The sequence below is a fragment of the Pristis pectinata genome, chromosome 1, assembly GCF_009764475.1.
Source record: "Pristis pectinata isolate sPriPec2 chromosome 1, sPriPec2.1.pri, whole genome shotgun sequence".
Taxonomy (NCBI): domain Eukaryota; kingdom Metazoa; phylum Chordata; class Chondrichthyes; order Rhinopristiformes; family Pristidae; genus Pristis; species Pristis pectinata.
This window is the reverse complement of record NC_067405.1, coordinates 37,273,772-37,297,890: the sequence shown is the minus strand read 5'-3', so window position 1 is coordinate 37,297,890 and position 24,119 is coordinate 37,273,772. Positions and strand designations below refer to the sequence as shown.

The 24,119-nt window shown below is 39.4% G+C and overlaps 1 protein-coding gene across 1 annotated transcript in view; it reads right to left on the bottom strand.

Annotated features, from left to right (window-relative positions):
* Window positions 1-24,119, bottom strand: part of LOC127577124 (adenylate cyclase type 10-like) — a 96,652-nt gene that overhangs the window by 4,573 nt on the left and 67,960 nt on the right. Inside the window, 6 exon segments of the mRNA XM_052028031.1 lie at window positions 5,329-5,524; window positions 7,240-7,357; window positions 10,891-11,006; window positions 15,803-15,899; window positions 16,009-16,213; window positions 16,744-16,801. Coding sequence (XP_051883991.1) covers window positions 5,329-5,524; window positions 7,240-7,357; window positions 10,891-11,006; window positions 15,803-15,899; window positions 16,009-16,213; window positions 16,744-16,801 — 790 coding nt within the window.

The window sequence follows — 24,119 nt, the reverse complement described above, 5'->3', positions numbered from 1 at the left end:
TTATATTTTACTAATTTTTATCTTTACTAAAATAAAGAATACACTGTAATTCACAAACTCTTCATATTGGACAAGGAAATAGCTCCCTTTGATTCCAGTAAATAATTTCTCTTCAAAATGTTGACTAAATATACATTAATCAAAAATGCTTTACAAAAAATTATTTTTCAGTTCACATTCTGATGGAACTACTGCAATTTAGAATAATAATCCCTCAGAATTACAGTAACATAATGTGGCAATTAAAATAGTATATCTTTATAAAATTTCATATTTTTTATTCCTTATTTATTATCTTTATAGTAGAGCAAAAAAACTGCTTCTTTAAGGGATTATTAATTTCTAAATGCCCTGCATGTACCTTTCATTTCTCAAGTAGATATCCCAGATATCGTTCCAAAAATTAATATTACAGACATTATCTAAAAAAACTGACAACAGCCTATCATATAAGAAAGGGGAGAGATATTAGATAGCACTGGAAGAATTGTACTGGAATCTCAATTAACATACACCAGTTTGATTGACCTAGTGCAGATGACAGATAGATGTTGTCCAGCCTAATTATCATGCTGGGAATAGTGGTAACATAGGGGTTGGTATTTTTGCATAGTGTTTGTTACTAGGTTCCCATTCAGAGGCCCGAGCTATAGATCTGGAGACATGAATCAAGTTCACCAATGACAGCTGTGAAAATTTAAATTCAAGTATTGGAATACGTAAGTAAAGCATTTTTGCTTGTGGTGTATTGATGTAGGATAGGGCCTTCTAGCAAGAGTCCTACTTCCCATCTTCCTATTGTTTCTGCTAGCTTGAATAAGAAATGTGCTTGAATAGGCCATTGGCCTGATGTTAACACCCATTCCTTCTCCCTGACCTACTGGATGCCCAGCTGGGCTGACACACAAGAATCTTTTTAACAGAAAGGTAACCTTGGAAACTCAGCAATAGCTTTGTCTGATGCAAATTTCTTGCCTATAACCAATTACACAATCACCAAATTTGTCAAAAGCCAAATCTATCCTTAATCATTGCCCAACAGCAAGTCATTGAGGATCCCTTTGAATATCTGTGGATGGTTGTGGAATGAATTCCTCCTGCTAAGGACAGGTTTCCTATTTCGGATTAATATTTGGTGTTAGCTGGATTGTTGTAGGACTAATGTCAAATCAGTATTGTATAAGGAGTGATAAAGATTACATCCTCTGCAAATTTACAGCATCCAAATACATTTCACAATTTGACAAGAGATACAAGTTTGCTAAAGTCATGATTTTGCAGATTACACATGAGAGTGGAAGCAAATTGGGCATAATTTAATAAATTTACCAAGCAATAGGATTGTTTCAGTAAAATAATTTTGGTGACATTAAGAAAATGCCAATGGGTTAAAGATAATTATTAAACTTCTATTTTGCCAAATCTGGAAAATCTAATCTATTGGTTAACTTGTCCCATGACACTGAGATTCAAAACTAAGTATGTCATAGATCTGTTCGAGGGCAGGAAATAATTTGACTAAAATGCAAAGACATGATTTAGTTGTTAATTAATCTATTTCTCATTCTTATTTTCATATTTTAGTTTTATATTACTATTTACATTCATATTTATACCCAATTCCGCTTGAGTAGCTTACAACCCAATGGTATCAACATTGAATTTTCCAATTTCAGGTAACCCATCCCCCCAGAGCTCTCCCACCATATGCATTCATTTGTCCACCTAAATTTTTTTCTCCCTTTGTTCATCCCTCCTCTCCCTCCCCCACCTGGTTCCATCTGCCCATCATCCCCTCATCTGGTTCTATCACCTTCCAGCTTCCATTCTACCTCCTATTGTACCGCTATATACTTGCAATCTGTCCCATTTCCTCCAAGTCCTGAGGCAGTGTCTCAAGCTGAAATGTCAACTTACACCTTTCGCCTACACAGATGGTGCCTGACCTGCTGAGTTCTTCCAGTGTTCTGTTTTTTTTGAAGAAAGAGTTCAGCATCTGCAGTCTCTTTAGTTTCATAGCCACAGAGAGTTAAGAGATTGTTATCAGCTGCTGCTATCTCTCTCCGAGTTCCTCCCAGCAAACTAGGATCTGGACTAGAACATTTATCAGCTTTGAATGTTGTCAACAAACGTGGCACTTCCTTTTGTCTGTCCTCTGCGAAGCCATTAACATCATCCCTTTCTTTTATGGAGTTTCACAGTAGTCATTTAGAACCTCAGGCATGTTTTGTGCCTCAACAATTCTTTTTTCCTTATTGGTCCCCTCATGAGTTTTGCCATACTTCTCACCCCCACCACATTTACAAATTTTTTTGTTCCTTTTATATTAACTCCGAGTATTTTTATTGTTCCCCCATATTCTTTTTCCCACTTTCCTCCTGCTCTCTGACTTCTGCCTGGTTATTGACTGTAATCTATATTTGACATTTGTCATATCCCATTTTCTGTTTTATTGTAACTCTATTTCCCTTATCATCCCGGGAACCCATTTTGGATGTCCCTAGTTTTGCTTGTGGCCTTTTGCGTGGTCTGTATGTGAACCATCTCCATCTTGAGGGCCATATTGCTTGTTTACTGTTTTCTGGGACAATCTTTGTTGCCATTACACCTTATGCCAAAGAAATTGGCTCTCTTCTGGTTGGTATTCTCATGCCTTATTCTTGTTTTTCTCTTCCATAATTATTTAAACTTAACCAGATATTCTCCCACTGATAATATATTTTTCTTGGGCTAACTCATTCTATCAAACAGTTACCTTCTTTGTTGGGCTAGAAACATATGGATTAAGAATGCTCTCTAGTACAGCATTTTAGAAATTCTTTGCTCTCATTACCCTTAGTTCAGATGTTCCCCATATACATTAGATTAAATAAACTCCCCATATAAATGTTCAAATATTTTTAATTTTCTTCAAAATATGCTAGCACATTTTTTTCCTGTCCCATTCTCATTATTTTGGGCACTGTAATGAAAGTTCAGGATTGTAGCAGCTGTGATTCTGTTCCTTAATTTCAGCCAAACATTAAGCCTTGTATTGTATCATCCCTCCTTAATATCATCCTTGTGCAATGCTTCCATCCCACATATCTGTTCTATTAAAGAATATGGGGGAACATATCTTCCATTCCTGCCCATGATATGCATATAATATCATACACCAATGAGACAGCTTGAAGTATGGGTTATCAATACCCCCTACTTGTGTGGGGCCTCATAGCACATCAGACAAATGTGCAAAATGCAGAGTGGAGCTGAGGTAAGACACAAATGCAGTGCCTCAAGTGATATAATGACCATGGTCAAGGACAGTCAGTACATTTTGAAAATGTGTTGTCTCATCTTCACGGACTTTCAAATGCAGCATGCTCTGACTGCTCACCTACCAACAATCTCTTTCGATCAGGACCCCAGACCAATGTTCACACCTTAAGTTCACCATCATATGTTACGTCTCTTCAGCCTACACTCATTTCATAGCTTGAACTGCACTATTCAATGACAGACACATCATCCAAATACACAAGACTCTAAAACACTTCCATTTTGCAACTTTTTCTAAAAAAAAAGGTATCATTAAATGGAGAAAGACCCTGTCTCTTTTACTCGCCAACCCTAGCAAGATTTTCTTACTAACTTTCAGTTTGCTCAGCTTTTAACATCTTCTAACATCTACAGAACAAAAATTACAGAAGTGTGTAATAACAGTATTCTTAGTTTGGTTCTCTTTTTCAGATGCATAAATTCACATATGCAGCATTTAAAAAAATAACTCATAAAGAGTGCAAAGCTGCTGTAGCAGCAGCAAGCTGAGTTGAACTTGCAGTAAGTGTGTGCAGATACATAATCCACCTTGGTTTCGGCTTCGTATTCATGGATGCCAAAATTAGCTAATTTCACTCACTCCAAATGAAATCAAAAAAATACTTCAATGCACTGGATATGGCAGCGGCCAAGGGTTGCAATAATATCCTGGCCATAGTGCTGAAGGCATATGCTCTAGAACTAGCTATACCTCCAGCTCAACAATTCCAGTACAGTTACTAAAATGGTGTACAGTAACCATTTCTGGGCAACTTTCCATCTACAAACAGCAGAGCAAATCCAACTTCACTAACTGTTGCCTTGGCAGTCTGCTCTCAATTATCAGCAAAATTATGGAGATTGTCAGCAGCACTATCATGCTCCATTTACTACTCTTCACCAGACCTCATTACAACGTTTCAAATATCAGCAAACGAGCTGAATAGTACTGCCTTTGATATCAGGTCTGTGTGTGACTAATGATGCCATCAAGGAACCCTGTTTGAAGGGAAAGCTCCTCCTGAGGTCGAGTCAAAATGAGCACAAAGGAAAATGATTATGGTTGTGACCAACTGCCTTAGCTCCAGGGCATCACTGCAAGATGGTCTCCCATGTCCAGCCATTGTCAGCTGCTTTATTAGTGGTCTTTACTTCATAAGCTCAGAAGCTCACTGATAATTACAGTGTTCAACTCCATTGCAACTCATCTTAAAATACAGAAGTCAACCAAACATAGATGGAGTTTAGGGATGGGCTCATGTAGAAGGTAGCATTTGTGCCAGGCAATGACCATTTCCAACAGGCTAATCACCCAACCTTGACACTCAATGCCTAGTATCTCACCATCAACATTTTGACTGTCACCGCTGACCTGATACTCAATTAGACTAGCCACATAAATACTATGTATTGCAGGGGAAATTCAGAATCTGTATATACTGTGGTAAGTAATGCACTGAGTACCCAACGCCCTTCCACTTTGGAGGAAGTCAGAAATGTGATAGAATATTCTCTTGTCCTGAGTGTTGCAAATATAATGTCTTTTTTCGAAAACAGTATCTTGAATTTAATGCACTTCAATAACAAGCACAAACCAATTTTTAGGGATGCATAATAAAATTAATTGATAGACTTTGTCTAGGAAATCAACACTCTTAAAATATGAGTTATGGCCTTGATTCTTTTGGAAGAGAATGCTATTTTGTTTAAAGAGCTATTAAGTAAGTTACTTCCCTTCAACCACTCAACTGGCAAAACCGATTGCTATAGTTTAGCAACACTATGACCAGTTTGATCACTTTGCAGTAAAATAGACTTTTTTTTTGTTCTAATTGTGTTCTTACTTGTAACAACTGTGTATAATTTATGTTTTTCTTGTGAATGCTGCTTATATGATGCTATGTGCTTGTGATGCTGCTACAAGTAAGTTTTTCATTGCACCTGTGCATACATGTACTTGTGCATATGACAATAACATGACTTTGACATACCATTCAAATAACGTGGACTTTAAAAATAAAAACAAACCTCTTTCGTTTGCTGGTAGACTTCCATGACAGTTTCTTGCCTTTCCCGCAATGCCTTTCTAAACACCAAAATCTGACACTCCAAAAACTTGGCATAGCCGTACATTGAGAATAGTGAAGCATTTGTGTGAGTCACCAATCGTTTTGCAATTTTAAATGAAGGAATAGCCCTGGTCCATTGTGACAACCTGAAAAACCTGTTTTGACCAAGACTTAAATGTTAGCAATGCAAAAGATTACAATTAAAAATATCTATTCAGCTTAAAGTTTTAATGAGCTCCATTTACCCTGGACCTTCTCTCTTCTCCCACCTCCATCAAGCAGAAGATACAAAAGCCTGAAAGCACATACCACCAGGCTCAAGGACAGCTTCTAGCCTGCTGTTGTAAGATTATTGAATGGTCTCCTAGTATGATAAAATGGACTCTTGACCTCATAATCTACCTTGCTATGACCTTGCACCTTATTGTCTCCCTGCACTGCACCTTCTCTGCAACTGTAACACTTTATTTTGCATTCTGTAATTGCTTTCCCTTATACTACCTCAATGTGATGAAATAATCTGTATGGATGGCATTCAAAACAAAGTTTTTCACTGTACATCAGTACATATGACAACAATAAACCAATTTACCAAATTATTTCTGATGCATTTAAAATGGTAATATTTCAATTAGCCACCAAATATGGCAATGTAATAATTGTTACTGAGGTGCTTAGTATTCTGAGTAATTACGGAATGTGCATTAAAATTAGAAAACAGGCCCTGGGCATTTATCCACCTTACTATGCCTTAAGACTGTCAGCACCACCTCTGTTGTAATGTGGACATGTTCCAATGCATCACTCTTCATTAACTAACTATTCAAAAGTAATACCATTAAAAAGTAGGAAAGGAATTTCTTGGCTCTGGTGTGGATGTAATGAATCAACTCCTGCAGATCTGTACCATGTAGTGAACAAGATATGTATTTGGCGAGTGCCTGATTTTTCTTTTATCCATCCATTGCAAATGTTTGAAGTGCCAATGTATTTCTTTTCTCTCACAGGTTTTAAAACACGAAGTAATTCCACTGATTAGTGGCAAGACATTTTTGAAAAGGTCCCTTCCAAACTCTGTGTAACTTCTTTCTACAATCCTACCTTTGAGATCTCAGTTCTTTTGATCTGGGCTCTTTTGCCTTCCACCTGTTCACTGCTCCACTGATAATCATAGCTTCAACACCTAGGTCTCATATTCTGGAATTCTCTCCCTAAATCGCTTGATCTCTCTTTGTGACCAAATTCTTCAACAACCTAACATCGCTTCATTTTTAAAATTCTGCTTCTCTTAAGTGCTTTAAAATATTTTTCTTCATCAAATGCACCATCTAAATACATTTATATATGTCATCTGCCAATATTGAAGACTTTTGCAATTTACTTCATATGCTTTATGAAAATGTCATGCATAAAATGTGATTTAGTTCATAAAGATTAAGGACTAACCAAAGAGAACAGATTATTTGCACTGGGTACAAAGGAAATATACATTGCGAGCTTGAAAACACCATCTGTAACTTCTCAAATGTGATCTCAGATGAGACATTAAACCAAAGCCCTACTTGGTTCCTCATCAGGACAGAAAAGATCTAAAGGCACTAAGACTGAAGGGATGCAAGGAAATTATCCATCAGTATTCACCTGTCAGTCAGCATTATTAGAAACAGATTGTGTGGTCATTACTAATAATGACCATACAATCCAATGGGGGGAATTGCTGTGTGTAAATTGGCTGCACTGTTTCCTACATTGTGATAATGACTGAAGTACAAAATAAAGCTGTAGAGGACTTTGGGATGTTCCAAGGTCATGAGAGGTACCTTCCAAAAGTCTTTTTGTTCTTTCTATTAGCAATAAATATTTTTTTTACCAGAGTGCAACTGATGAGTGAAGTGTCAGCATTATATTCTTTTCAGATTTTATTATGGGATCATCGACCACTCCATTGACAAAAGACAGACATTCTTCAAATGGCCTTAGTGCAAAACCTACAACAAAAGAAATGCCATATGTGATTTTCACGTATTCTCGGATCAGTTGAACTACCATAATATTGGAAGAAAATCTGTGCATGTGCTTGACAAAAGTTTTCAAAATGTGTTGTGGTTTTATAGTTATAGTTTTATCCTGATCAACAAGAGGTCAATAAACTTTGATGAATAGAATGATTTCACTCTGGTAACCACAGTCAGATTCAAGCATTCTCAGCTTAAAAACATTTATTTTACTCAAAACTAAAGACCACACTTAACACAACAGAATACTGTTCCCACCATTTAAGCAATAGCAAAAGAATATTATTGGTGTACAAGGTCTGTAAGTTAACTTAGGACTTGCATTTGCTTTAAACATACTAATAATACAATATATAAATTGGGTGAAGTGTGCACAGTGGGATCCTCTTTACACCAATATACTGCCCAGTGAATGAAATATAAGTCTTCAAGCTGTGTAGTGGTGTGTTTAGGCTGCCAGTGCCAGTTCACAATACTCTTGACCTTTCTCTGCCCTGAGAAGTGAGTAAAAATATTCCCATAGACTATTCTATAATTCCATAATTAAAGGTTATGGATTCTAAATTTGAATTTTATAGAAATAATCATATTTCCAATGTTTAGAAGGTACAATGATTGCACCAGATTCTCTTGTTTTAATTTTGATGGAAGCACAAAGTATACCAGATGAGTAGCAGACGGACATCTGAATTAGGAGCAGGAGCAGGAAATAAACAGTCGACATTTCAGGTCGAGACTCTTCATCAGGACTGGATGCTGCCTGATCTGCTGAGTTCCTCCAGCATTTTGTGTGTGTTGCTCCAGATTCCAGCATCTGCAGAATCTCTTGTGTCTCCAGCACTTTCTGCTTTTATTTCAGATTTCTAGCATCTATATTTTTGATATTCAAGTATCTGCTCTAAAAATATTCATAAACTCTGCCCATTAAGGAAAAGATTTCCAAAAACTCATACCTTCTTACAGAGAAAAAATTGACCTCACCAAATTAAAAAGATCTATTAGCGAAAGGGCCCTTGTTTTCGATGCTCTCACGAGAGGCAACATTCTCTCCATAATGAAAATCAAAAAAACTGCAGATGCCAGAAATCTGAAATAATTTTATCTGAAACTAATTCTGCTTCTCTTTCCGCAGATGTTGCCTGATCTGCGGAGTGTTTCCAGTATTTTCAGTTATTACTACTTTACTTCCTATCTTTGTATCATCAGCAAGTTTAACCATACTTTTGGTGCCTTTATCTAAGTCATTTTATAAGTTCTAAAAGTTGAGGCCCCAGCACCAATTCCTATTGCATACCGCCCGTTAAATCTTGCCAACACAAAAAGACACATTTATGCCTACTCGCTGCTGCTAGCCAACCAGTTCTTTTATCCACTATATTAAATATCCATCCAGAAGGACATTTGATAATGTGCCACATAAAAGATTAGCTAGTAATGGGCCTAGAAATTCTTCAGTGTTTAGAAAGGTGCACCAACAAGTGGTTTTTTTTTTGCAAAGGCCTGTCACAACAAAATTATTATGCATGAAGGCCTATCAAGTGGAATAAAACAAGTCATTCATGATAATGCACTTGGTCTTTCTTACGTTTTCCATTACGTAGCAAGTAGAGGAAAACATACGCAGCAGGGAGGGGCGGTAGGGTTAAAGCATAAGTTGGGGTGGGATGGGGGAGTGGGTAGAAGATCAGGATCTCAAGGGTCAGGTCAGTGAGATTATGGATGATCAGCTGTTCAGAGTTAAGGGGTTGCCTATGGGAGAGTTGTGGAGAAATATTGTGAGGGTATGTTTTGCACTGAGAGTGGATCTATTAGAAACTGATTCTCTGTCCTGAACTAACATAAGTTATGCCAAAAGAGGCTTCCTGTTTTGTGAAGTTGTGTTGCTTTCTGTGTTGACTGTGCCTTCTGTGCTCTATGGAGGTACCAATGAAATTCATGGAACTGGCACATATGTGTATTAACCTGTCGATGCGCAAGGAAAGTCAAGGAGTTCACATCTCATGCATTAGATTGGGGTTGGTTTTCCAAAGGAATTCTGTCATGCAGCACATATGAATCTTGCACTATGCAACAGAATTTCCCAGTCATGATATTAAAGCTAAATTATTATTATAGTTAGAAGGATACCTGAATGACTGGAAAACAAATTGACTGTTTTTTTTAGATGCAGGTAAAGGTGTGCTCAAGGTCCCTTTTCATTCGGACATCTGGCATATCATTTGATAAAGGCATTGGAAAACTCGCTGAAATTATCAATTAAAGTGCATAGCCACGAGGAAAATACAAGAAACTTTAGACAGACAGAGAAATATGTGGTTATAGTGAATTAAAATATCAAAGAAACGACATGGCATTTTGGTAAATGAATGAAAATGTAACTCCAGTTCATGAATTGGAAAGGTCACTGTGGAGTGAAAGAAAACAGTTCCAGTGGTAAGAATGCAAAGATCTTTCAAAGCATGACTGCTTCTAAAAATAAGTCTAAAACTAGATAAATGAAATAGATTTTACATATGGGGGACTGAAGGTGCTGGGCAATGAGAAGAGTGCGTAAAATAAGAATCAGGTAGTTTTGGATTTTTGAAAATGTTACACCCTCAATATCATAGTCTGATAGGAGGGTCAAAAGATACACTAATAATGCCTGGATAAGAATAAACCTAAAGCAAAAAAATATTGATAAGATATCTTTATTAGTCACACGTACATTGAAACACACAGTGAAATGCATCTTTTGCATAGTGTTCTGGGGGCAGCCCGCAAGTGTCACCACACTTCCGGCGCCAACATAGCATGCCCACAACTTCCTAATCTGTACGTCTTTGGGATGTGGGAGGAAACCAGAGCACCCGAAGGAAACCCACACAGACACGGGGATAACGTACAAAAACTCCTTACGGACAGCGGCGGGAATTGAACCCGGGTCGCTGGCATTGTAAAGCGTTACACTGACCGCTACACTACCGTGCCTGCCCAAATTTGTGACATTCAGAAACATTCAAAATTAAAAACTACTCATATTATTAAAAAGATTTAATTATAAAAAAACCACTTAAAACAATAAACAATTAAAGAACTAAACTAATACTTAACTTAAAAATGGGCAATCTGTCCCTATACCAGATTCAATCTGGCAGAGATTTTTTTTGAGTGGATTTGCCATTGTAAATGAGGAATCCAGCATCAGAGTGCAGCTAGCAAAATTACCATGAAGAACTGACCAACACTTTGGTACTTCTGTGTTTGCATGGAAATTTTGAAGTTGCACATAGTTTCCCAAAGAAAGATTAACAAAATTGATTGATCTGATTTGTTGCCAACAATGTCACGGTCAAAATTGACCAAATGCCTTTCTTCTTCACAGAAATAATTTGCAAATGTAGATTGTGGTAAAACATGATTTTGTGCTTTGTAAAAAGAAAGCAGAGTCAGAAATGCCAAACACAAAAATATGCAGATAAATACTTAGTTTTTTTTTTAAAGAGTAAGATTAGTAAGATACTTACCTTCTTGGAGCGAAAAATCAAGGCAAGCTGCATAGTATGAAGCCTGTCCAAGTATGTTGTGTCGTGAGACCGAGAAGTCTCTCAAAAATGTCATTAGGTCAACATACTCTGTGAGTCTACAAATCAAAGAATGCTTTATGATATAATGATGCGTTATTATTTTAGCAGATTGGTGATGAATCATTCTTATAAAAAAGAATTGACTAATACATTATCTACTGCCCATATATGGATAATTACATTTCTGATTACAGTATTCTACAACAAAGAAAGTTTATCACCACCGTGGTCATCTTTGAAAGAGCTACTGTATCTAATTAGTTCAATTTTTTCCCAAATTTTTCCTTATCAAGTAGATATCCAATTCCTTTTGAAAGTGACTATTGAATCTACCAACACTATATTTTAGAGGTCATAAATGCCAAATCATAATCTCACACTTCTGTAGAAGAAAAATATTTCCTGATTACTATATAGATGATTTTTTAAAAATTAATTTAAATTTATGTCCTCTAACTACTAATCTTCCCTACACATTGAAACCTTACATAATTCTGAATACATCTTTTTTTAACTGCTCCAATAAAGACAATCTGAGTTTCTCAGGTCTCTCCACATAATTAAATCCCCTCAGTCCTGGGACCATTCTGGTAAACCTGTGCTGCACTCTTTTCAAGATCTTTACATCCACATTAAGATGTGCGCGCAGAATTGTGAACAATACTCTGAGGCCTAATCAATTAATTAATAAGTTCCTCAATCACTTCCTTGCTTTGTTACTTTCTACTTTTACAATAACATTAAGTATCCTGTATGCTTCTTTTTAAAAGCATTATCTGTCCTGCCAGCTTTAGATTTGTGTATCTGACCCCCTGTACCTCCACCCCACATGATTCTTCATCTCAGATCTCTCTGCTAACTTAAATTTTATTTTCCATCAGTCTGCACATTTCATCAACATGCCTGTGTCCTCCTGAAGTTTATTATTTTGAGCTTAGGTTGTTAGTATTCATCGAGGAGATACACCTGGAGGATGTAGCAGAATATCACTGCAAGTCTGACCTTGCACCTGTCTCCTATGTGACATCACATAGCAATGATGTCCTATGTGCTTTACCTTGCCAAAATTTGGAGAGCTTCTTCCTCGTAATGTAAAGGGGAATGGTTATGTGTCAATTGTCATAGTTTCTTCTCTGTAACAAGCTGCCTTTTTCAAATTGAATGCAAAGGACTATCTTTGATTTTCATGAGATGCAGGGAAATTGAGGTGTCATCGTGGAGCTCAAATGGCTTGTCAAGTGCATACAGGAAAAAATTCTATTCCAAACTACTGCATTGCTCTCCGCTGCATCTGCATTCCCCTTAAACAAATTAGTTAAGAAATTCTTCTGCATGTAAAAACGAATAAGATTCTTTGCCAGGCCAGTGCTACAATATGCTAACACATACAACATGCTCTGCATTATGGATATTAGAATTCTGAATCCGAGGCTATCTGTGAATAATTACAGCAAAACTATTTGTTAGTTCTGAAGTCATAGAAGGAGCAAGAACTTAAATGTTCAGTCTCCTGCCATTGTGGGAACTTTAACTAATTTGGTCAATTTAGGCAACAGTTGCTTGAGAAGCTGATGGATGATTGGGGCAGGAGCCATTTATCTTCAATGGCCAAGGGTCATATTTGTGTCAGAAGAGGGCAGCTGGGTAGGGTAATTGTTGCTGGAGTCCATAAACAAGGAAGGAAAAGAATATGCCATAGAAATTGACAAAATTGGGACCAAACTTGAAGATTCCAAGTGTCCTTTCATTGTAAAATTTCCCGACAGTGGCACAGGTAAGGACCGACATCCTTTAAGCCAGCCTTCGCTCACCCTAAGCCCATGACTTTCGTGATGCGTTTATTCATTGTAATCTATTGCAACAGAATCAATCAGATACATCGCTGTCACTGCTGCACAACCAGAGGCCTATAGAACAAAATATGCAAAGCACTCATAGATTTTCCATTTGCTTATGGTATTCAGTCTTGAAATAAGGAAGTATCATGCACACAACACTGTGTCCTCCTATTCCTAGCTTCATCAGAAGAATGAGCTAAGCTTTACTGGTGAATTGCAAACTTCCTGGAGATCTTGCAGATCTTAGAGATGGCAGAAAAATATAGAGGCATAAATTCATTCCCTGTTGTAAAGGCTGAAGGGCCTACATAGTGAAGTATAAGCTTTGAGGCCTACTTCAAAAAAAATGGTATAACTGAAGTGAACAGACATATGTCTCTATATTTTACCTTGGCACATACAAGAGGTTGAACTTCTGCTCCATTGACTCCTATGGAAAACTAGTTTTGGGTCTGACAACTTTGTTAGCAGGGTCAGCAGCAAACGGATCCCTGTCCCTAAATGGTAGACTTCCAATCAGAGAATTACAATGTCATAGAGTCATACAGCATGGAAACAGGCCCTTTGGCCCAGCTGGTCCATGCCAACCATGATTCCCATCTAAGCTAGTCCCATTTGCCTGCATTTGGCCCATATCCTTCTAATCCTTTCCTATCCATGTATCTGCCCAAGTCCCTTTTAAACATTATTAATGTACCTGCCCCAACCACTTCCTCTGACAGCTCATTCCACATACTGACCACTCTCTGGTTGAAAAGGTTTCCCCTCAGGTTCTTATTAAATCTCTTCCCGCTCACCTTAAACCTATGCCCTCTAGTTCTTAATTCCCCAGTCATGGGGAAAATGACTCTGCTCCTTTACCCTATCTATGCCCCTCATGATTTTACATACTTCTATAATATCACCCCTCATTCTCCTATGCTCCAATGAAAAGTGTCCCAACCTGCTCAACCTCTCTTCATAACTCAGTCCCTTGAGTCCTGGCAACATCCTTGTAAAGCTTCTCTGCACTCTTTCCAGCTTAATGGCATCTTTCCTTTTAACAGGGTGACCAAAACTGAACATAATACTCCAAATGCAGCTTCACCAATGTCTTGTCCAACTGCAACGTAACATCCCAACTTCTATACTTAATGCCCTGACTGATGAGGGCCATCTTGCCAAAACCCTTCTTTACCACTTTGTCTACTTGCGATGCCACTTTCAGGGAACCATGTACTTGTAATTCTAGGTCCCTCTATTCTACAACACTCCCCAGGGCCCTACCATTCACTGTGAAAGTCCTACCCTCATTTGTCTTCCCAAAGTGCAACACCTTGCACATATCTGAATTAAACTCTATTTTCCATTCCTCAGCCCACTTACCGAGCTGATCAAGATCCCTCGGCAAATCCTGATAACCATCTCTGCTGTCTATGACACAACCTATTTTAATTGCAATGTGGAGAGTTCTCAAATAAAAATAACTAGAACAAACCCAGACCCTCTTCCATAGGCAAAACACTTTCCACTTGTCAACTATGATTTCTATGCACCATGCTTCCACACTTTGAAGATTCAGGCCAAAAAATTGGAATACTTCATGCAGTCTATACACCATAACACAAATCACCAATTCATCTACCAATGCAGAGCTGAAAGTGATCTGTATTGGCTTTATACTTAGACCTAAGCAACATAACAAAAACTGCATCCTCTATTTCTTTCCTAATGATTGAACTCTTGGAATGGATGAGCAACAGCTGTGAAAATTCTAGGATTCAAATATGTGGTAATTGATAGCCTTGTCAATGGCTGCAATTCCCTGCACCTTGTCATCTGCAGTCACTAATCATCTACTTGCCAAACCCATTCTTATCTTCAGCAGATCCCTCAGAAAGAACTTCTTCATGGAAAATGCCTCTGATCTGATACGTGAGGCCCTTCAGCACCAGAGAAACTGCACTCCTAGGGTGAACCTACTGTCAAAATTGTCATAAAGTTTGAAAGATTGCAGATGTCTTTGATTGTGGATGCTCACACATCAAAGCGAGATTTGATGACCAGTCCAGTGTCAGAGCACTATTGGCATGAAAACAGTAATCAGTTGTGTGGAAATTCTCGGACGTGCAGGAGGAGTCACAACATTGTGCACTGATACAGAGGTAAATGCTGACACAAGAGACTCCAGATTCTGGAATCTGGAGCAACGCACAAAAAGCTGGAGAAACTCAGCAAGTCAGGCAGCATCTATGGAGGGAAATGGACAGTCGACATGTTGGGTTGACATCCTTCATCTGGAGGTAAATGCTGTCAGTTCTGTGCAGAACTGCAGGCATTTTAGCAAAAGATTTGAGCTGTTTGAGTTCGGTGCCTACTATTCTCACTCCTAACATCCAAAAAAAAAAATCACCTACAAAGCTCAAGTCAGAGAGTGTGGTGAAATACTCTCGTTTTGCCTGAACAAGTGCAGTTCCAACAACAACCTAGAAGCCCAACACCATCCAGGACACAGCAGCTCACTTGATTGGTACACCATCCACCACCCTAAACATTCATTCCTTTCACCACTGTTGCACAGCTGCTGCAAATGTGTCCCACCTATAAAATGCACCACTTTTATTTGCCTAGGCTCCTCTGACAACACCTGCCAAAGTCACAGCCTCTACCACCAAGGACAAGGCATTGAGGTTGGTTGAAAGACCACCATTGGCATGTCCACTCCAAGTCACACTTGGAAATATGCCATTGTTCCTTCATTGTCATTGAGTCTACATCCTGGAACTTTGTACCCAACAGCACCGTGAGAGAACCTTCATGAGAAACACTGCATAGGTTCATGAAGGCGGTTCATCACCACCTACTCAAGCAATTTGGGATAGCCTTGCCTTATTAACAATGCCCAGATTCTGAAAAATTAATATATATAAAAAAATTGGATTTGTTACAAAAATGTTGACTGATTTTAAAATTGATTATTCAAGATCTCTTTGGGCATGCAAAGTTTTTAACTTATTGATGAACCATAAACTTACCTGCCAGTAAGAAGCAAGGCTTTAGTCAGAATAGGAATTATGAAGACATCCAAATTGGGTTTATTTAATAGTCCAGCAATTTTATGTGCCTGGCGTCCTTAAAAGTCCAAAGAAATATGTTAGATTTACAGGAAATTTACATAAGAAACAGTGGAGCAGTTGTTTTGTATGCTATTTGCATTGATATTAACAGTACTATTACATACCATATTCAATAGATTCAGCAAGTTGTCCAATGCAGAGCTTTATTTCTGAAAGTGCACATACTAAACGACCAATTATCAGTACTCCATCCTGATTTTTGTTAAGAGCAAAACACTTCTGTAGAGCCATCATTTCCATTTTTGTGCTTTTCTCTCTTAAACCCATGAACTGATAACAGCGGAAAGCATCTATATAGGCAGAAATTATCTACGGAATACAAAATAACAAGAAGTAATCAGATAAGTGGCATTGGAGTTTCTACACAGTTGCATTGCTTTTATTTAGTGCAGCTCACCCAAAGTTGTAATTAGTGCTGAATGTATTTTATAGTATGGTTAAGATCTTGTACACTGACTTCAAAATAGAATGAATTTCAGAGGCATAGTATATGTATTGAGACTATATTACAAACTATACGATATATTATCTCAATACATTTGATAGACTATTATTACTATATAGTGTGTTTAGGACTATGTAGAAATTCCAATCAATGAATCTGAAATCTTTAAAACATTGCCCTAGAAGGCAGCCCTATTGATAAAACTGCCTGTTCCTCAGGATGAGTTCATTACCGTTGTGCATTAACTATAATTCCACTTGCAGGCCTTTGGGGAGGTTTCAAGAATTCTTTTGAGTTGGAAGAACATAAGAAGAACAAAAATAGAAGCAGGAGTAGGACATTTGGCTCCTCATGCCTGCTCCACCACTTTATCAGATCATGGCTGATCTCTTACCTCAGCGCCACTTTCTTGACTAATCCCGCATACCTTAATATCCACACACCGATGATTTCTGATGTGAATAATTTTATATAAATAGGAATATTTCAAAAGCCTTTTAATGAATTTTCTTTACCTGCAGCTCTGCATATTTTTCAAAACACCTTTCTCACGACATAATCATATTATTTAGAGAGGGTGCACGAACACTGTGATGAAAGATGCTAGCATCTTTTGCCTTAAACTAAGTTTCATCTGTTGAAATCAGTCTTCACCAGGTTATCATTTAAATACATGAAGGAAATTTTTAAAGCAATTTTTTTGAAATTATCTTTTAAAATGCTTTCTGTTGGAGTAGCTGATGCCAGATTCAGTTTTTAATGATATGTAAATATGTCTTTATGGAAACTCGGAAGGGAGCAGAGAACATGTTTTAAAATGGAAACCATTAAGCCGAAAGCAAAATCTCTTGTGATAAACTCACTTCAGTTGCATTAATCAAACTTCATTCCTAAATAAATTATGGAATACCTTTCAAAGTCTTATTTTTAAATTTAAAATGCTGCTGATTGCACGTATTGGCAGATTTAATGTTCATGCAAATGAGTTTCAGTCAAAGTGAGAAAATATCAGTTTTAAAAACACTGGATTTTTGGACGATTGTACCCCAAGTCTAAATTCCACTCTGTTTAAATACTTAATCCATCAGAAATACAAGCTAAACAATATACTTTGACATCTAAAGAGGTATGCTTTATGCTTACATGATAATTATAAAACTGTTCAAAATCACCACTGTTTGTGGCAAGGTACAAAATATGTGGATAACTTAGTTCTGAGAATCGAAGTTAGGATGGGGTCCACATCCACAAGGTTTATGCCCATTTTTTTATTTTAATGGTATTTCTGGATTCAGATCAGATACACCACTTCTTTGGCTCACCTTTCATCAGCTCCCACATGTAAATTAGATGGATGACATATGGTACCAGATGTCCATCATTTCCATCCCATGAAACATTTCCGTCAGTGTTACTTACAGCAGATAAACAAGGGATAACTTGCCAGGAGCAGTTCTGACAGGTGGAAGTGATCCACTTAAAGGGGCCTACTGGTTGGATTTCTTTGTCCATATTTGGAAAACCACTAACCTCAACTTTAAATGAACATTGTGATGTTTCTGATCACTCGTATGTTTTTAGTCTCCAACTACAGCAAGAGAATATGATGCCCTTTTTTGCATCCTGCTGTTTTAAACTAAATCTAAATGGAAGGGGGAGACCTAAAGGGCATCTGGAGTAAGACGGTGTCAAAGAAAGATGAGACCATCTAATTACTACCCCTGAAATTGAATCTATAAGTTTCATATCTCTTAGAGTATCTGAAAAACAAATCAAGCCCCATCAACAGGGACTTGCTACGAAATCCCAGAATGATGAATACAACCCTGCCCCCCCCCACCCCATATACAGCCTTGCAACATGGAGCAAGAACCTGAACAGCACTCAGAATGGCTTTCAAAATTAGCAGAGCTCTAAACTTTTATACCACTGATTCCTTCTTAACTGCAATTACCACTTATGGTTAGCTCCAACTGTCTCTTCAACACTTTCCTGACCATATCATCAGCATGGTAGGAATCATATATTTAGGGATGCTTCCCAGATATCAGCAAAATGCATCAAAATATGTTCAAGCCTCTTGGTGTTCATCATGATGCTTCAGTGAGGATCTGTGATAGAATAAGCTCTTGGGACTTACTTTGCTCTATCCTTCAGTAAGACCTTGGCTAACCTTTAACCCCTGCAACACATTCCTGTACTAACCCATGCCCTTGATTTACTTAAGTAACAATCTCCATTTTGAATATACTCAGAAATTGAGCTTCCGCAAAACTTATGCATGGATAATTCCAAATATTCACTATCCTCCGGATGAAGAAATTTTCTTCTCACCTACTCAATCTCCACATAAAGGCATTTTGTTCTCACTAACCGCAACATGGTGGGACTAATGTTCTGAGATGCATCTATTTCAATGCAAGGAGTATTGTAGAAAAGGCAGATGAACTTAGAGCATGGATCAGCACATGGAATTATGATGTTGTAGGCATTAGTGAGGACCTGGTTGCAGGAGGGGCAGGACTGGCAGCTCAATGTTCCAGGGTTCCGATATTTTAGATATGATAGAGAGGGAGGTATTAAAGGGAGAGGGGTGGCATTACTCATCAGGGAAAATGTCACGGCGGTGCTCAGAGAGGACATACTGGAGGGCTCATCTACTGAGGTAATATGCATGGGAACTGAGGAAAAGAAAGGGATTGACCACGTAATAGGATTATATTATAGACCCCCCAATATGTCAGCAGGATATAGAGGAGGAAATTTGTAGAGAGATAGCAGACAGTTGCAGGAAATATAAAGCTGTGATAGTAGGTGATTTTAGCTTTCCACATATTGACTGCGACTCCGATACTGTAAAGGGATTGGATAGGATCGAGTTTGTCAAATGTGTTCAGGTAAGTTTCCTTAATCAGTATGTGGAGGTCCAACTAGAGAGTGCACAATACTGGATCTCCTCTTAGGGAAAGAGACAGGGCAGGTGACAGAAGTATGTGCAGGGGAACACTTTGGATCCAGTGATCATAATTCTATTAGTTTCAAGATAATTATGGAGAAGGATAGGACTGGTCCTAGGGCTAAGATTCTAAACTGGAGGAAGGCCAATTTTGATGGCATCAGAAGGGATCTGGCAGGCGTGGATTGGGATAGGTTGTTTTCCGGCAAGAGATGCTTGGTAAGTGGGAGTCCTTCAAGAGTGAAATATTGAGAGTACAGAATCTGTATGTTCCTGTTATGATAAAAGGCAAAGCTAACAGGTTTAGGGAACTGTGGTTATCGAGGGATATTGAGGCCCTGGTAAAGAAAAAGGGGGTGCATATCAGGTATAGACAGTTAGGTTCAAATGAGGCACTTGAGGAGTATAAGAAATGCAAGAGAACACTTAAGAGAGAAATCAGGAGGGCAAAAAGAGGACATGAGGTTGCTCTTGCAGACAAGGTGAAAAAGAATCCAAAGGGTTTCTACAGCTATATAAGAGCAAAAGGGTAGCAAGGGACAAAATTGGTCCTCTTGAAGTTCAGTGTGGTTATCTATGCGTGGAGCCGAAAGAACGGGGGAGATCTTAAATTAATTTTTTGCATCCGTATTTACTCTGGGGACAGACACAGAGACTACAGAACAGAGGCAAAAGACTAGTGAGGTCAAGGACCGTATCCAGCTTATGGAAGAGGTGGTGCTGGCTGTCTTGAGGTGAATGAAACGGGATGAAGCCCCAGGGCCTGACATGGTCCCCCCTCGGACCTTGTAGGAGGCTAATGCAAAACTTGCAGGGGCCCTGGCAGAGATATTTAACATGTCCTTAGCCACGGATGAGGTGCCAGAGGACTGGAGGATAGCTGTAGTGGTTCCGTTGTTCAAGAAAGGCTCTAAAAAATAAGCCGGGAAATTGTAGGCCAGTGAGCCTGATGTCAGTCGTGGCTAAATTATTGGAAGGTATTGTAAGGGACAGGATATATAAGTATTTGGATAGACAGGGCCTTATTAGGGATAATCAACATGGCTTTGTGCATGGTAGGTCATGTCTAACCAATCTTATAGAGATTTTTTGTGTAAGTTACGAAGAAGGACGATGAGGGAAAGGTGTTGGACATTGTCTACATGGACTTTAGCAAGGTCTTTGACAAAGTCCTGCATGGGGGACTGGTCCAGAAGGTTAAGTTGCTTGGCATTCAGAATGAGTAGCCAATTGGATTCAATGTTGACAGTGGGAGAAGCCAGAGAGTGGTAGTAGATGGTTGTCTCTCTGACTGAAGGCCTGCAACTAGCGATGTGCCGTAGGGGTCGGTGCTGGGTCTGTGGTTGTTTATCATCTATATTAATGGTTCAGATGATAATGTGGTAAACTGCATCAGGAAATTTGCAGATGACACCAAGATTGGGGGTGTAGTGGACATCTAGGAAGGCTATCAAAGCTTGCAGCATGATCTTGACCAGCTGGGAAAATGGGCTAAAAAATGACAGGTGGAATTTAGTGCAGACAAGTGTGAGGTACTGCACTTTGGGAGGACAAACCAGAGTAAGACTTGCACAGTGAATGGCCTGGATCTGAGGTGTGCAGTGGAACAAAGGGACCTGGGAATACAGATCCATAATTCCTTGAAAGTGGCGTCACAGGTAGATAGGGTTATAAAGAGAGCTTTTGGCACTTTGGCCTTCATAAATCAAAGCACTGAGTACAGGAGTTGGGATGTTGTGTTGAAGTTGTACAAGACGTTGGCGAGGCCGAATTTGAAGTGTGCAGTTCTAGTCACCTATCTAAAGGAAAGATATCAATAAGCTTGAAATATTGCAGTGAAAACTTACAAGGATGTTGCCGGACTTGAGGACCTGAGCTATAGGGAAAGATTGAATAGGTTAGGACTTTATTCCTTGAAGCATAGGAGAATGAGTGGAGATCTTACAGAGGTACACAAAACTATCAGGGGTAGAGATAGGGGAAAAAGCCTGCATGCATTCACCCTAAGGTTGGGTGAGACTAGAACAGGAATACATAGGTTTAGGGTGAAAGGTGAAATATTTAAGGGGAATCTGAGGGGGAACTACTTCACTCAGAGGGTGGTACGAGTGTGGAACGAGCTACCAGCATAAGTGGTAGATGTGGGTTCAATTGTAACATTTAAGAGAAGTTTGGATAGGTACGTGGGTGGGAGGGGTTTGGAGGGATACGGTCTGGGTGCAGGTAGATGTGACGAGGCAAAAGATCAGGTCAGCATGGATTGATGGGCTGAAGGGCCTGTTTCTGTGCTGTAGTACTCTATGACTCCATAAATCTCAATTCTGAAAAAGGCAAGATTATTTTGAGCCTGTGATCCTTGTTATTGGACACTCCATACAGGAGAAATATCAACTCTGCATCTACACTGCAGAGACCAGTCCCAAACAGGAAACCATGGATGAACCAGGATATCCACTCCCTACTGAAGGCGAGGACTGCTGCACACAAATCTGGTGATCCTGATCTGTACAAGAAATTGAGATATGACCTTCAGAAAGCTATCAGGGATGCCAAGAGGCAATACCGACTCAAAATAGAGTCCCTGACCAGCCGTCAGTTATGGCAGGGCTTACATGCCATAACAGGCTACAAGACGAAGTCGGGCTGCATAGTTAACAACAGCGCATCCCTTCTTGATGAATGTAACGCATTCTATACGTGTTTTGAACGGAAGGGAAGTGGACTGTCACCATCCACCCTGACAGCTTCCAATACAGTTGAACCTGTGATCACAGTGGAGGATGTAAGATCAGTCTTCCGGAGAGTGAACACAAGGAAGGCACCTGGCCCAGATGGTGTCCCTGGCCATGTGCTCAGATCTTGTGCTGATCAGCTGGCAGAAGTATTCGCAGACATATTTAACCTCTCCCTGCTTCAAACTCAGGTTCCCACCTGTTTTAAGAAGACCACTATCATCCCATTACCAAAGAAAAGCAAGGTAACATGCCTCAATGACTACCGACCAGTGGCTCTGACATCCACCATCATGAAGTGCTTTGAGAGGTTGGTCATGGCATGCATCAACTCCAGCCTCCCAGACAATCTTGACCCACTGCAATTCGCCTTTCATCAAAACAGGTCTACAGCAGATGCCATCTCCCTGGCCCTACACTCAGCTCTGGAGCATCTGGACAGTAAAGACACCTACATTAGACTATTGTTTACTGACTACAGCTCTGACTTCAATGCAATAATTAGAAGCAAGCTTGTCACCAAACTCTGAGACCTAGGACTCAACACCTCCCTCTGCAGCTGGATCCTTGACTTTCTAACAAACAGACCACAACCCCTCAAGGCTGCGTCCTCAGCCCTCTACTCTACTCCCTATACACTCATGACTATGTGGCCAGATTCTGCTCTAACTCCATCTACAAGTTTGCAGATGATACCACCATTGTAGGCCGTATCTCAAACAGCAATGAGGAGGAGTACAGGAAGGAGATAGAGAGCTTAGTGGAATAGTGTCATGACAACAACCTTTCCCTCAACGTCAACGAAAGAGCTGGTCATTGACTTCAGGAAAGGGGGCGGTGTACATGCACCTGTCTACATCAACGGTGCCGAGGTCGAGAGGGTTGAGATCTTCAAGTTCCTGGGAGTGAACATCACCAACAGCCTGTCCTGGTCAAATCACGTAGATGCCATGGCCAAGAAAGCTCACCAGCGCCTCTACTTCCTCGGGAGGCTAAAGAAATTTGGTTTGTCCCCTTTGACACTCACCAACTTTTACCGATGCACCACAGAAAGCATCCTATCAGGATGTATCACGGCTTGGTACGGGAACTGCTCTGCCCGGGACCGCAAGAAACTGCAGAGAGTTGTGGACACAGCCCAGCGCATCACAGACACCAGCCTCCCCTCCTTGGGCTCTGTCTTTACCTCTCGTTATCTTGGTGAAGCAGCCAGCATAATCAAAGACCCCACCCACTCGGGACATTCTCTCTTCTCCCCTCTTCCATCAGGTAGAAGATACAGGAGCCTGAGGGCATGTACCACCAGATTTAAGGACAGCTTCTACCCCACTGTGATAAGGCTATACAATGAGATGGTCTATGACCTCACGATCTACCTTGTTGTGACCTTGCACCTCATCGCACTGCACTTTCTCTGTAGCTGTGACACTTTACTCTGTACTGTTATTGTTTTTAACCTGTACTACATCAATGTACTCTGTTCTATCTCAATGTAACTGCACTGTGTAATAAATTGACCTGTACGATCGGTATGCAAGACAAGTTTTTCACTGTACCTCGGTACAAGTGACAATAATAAACCAGTACATTTCAATGAAATCATCACTTGTTTTTTCTATACTTGAGAGTCTAGGCCTGATATACTTAAGCTCTCCTCATAAGACAAGCCCCAGAATCAATCTGCTGAATCTTAACCATACTCCTATTGCAAATACATCCTTATTTAGGCAGGGAGATCAGACTAGCTCTGCGTATTCCAGACTCAATCTCACCAGAACCCTATATCACTGCAGCAAGATGTCTTTGGTACTCAAATTCAGTTGTATAAAGGCCAACATACTGTAGTCCTTCCGAACTAATTGCAGCAAATAAGAATGTCAGAGATCAGTAGGGCAAAACAGTCTTCAAATACAGTCAATACCATTCTCTTCCCTGTGATTATTTTTGATCAAGAGATAATAATGTCCTTCCTCTCCCTCACAATCATTGTCATTATCTTCTTTCTCTCCTGCCCCACCTTAACTTATTGCTATTGCAGATGTGCAGAAGAATGGTTGTCAGATTTCAGAGCTGGGGTGGGGG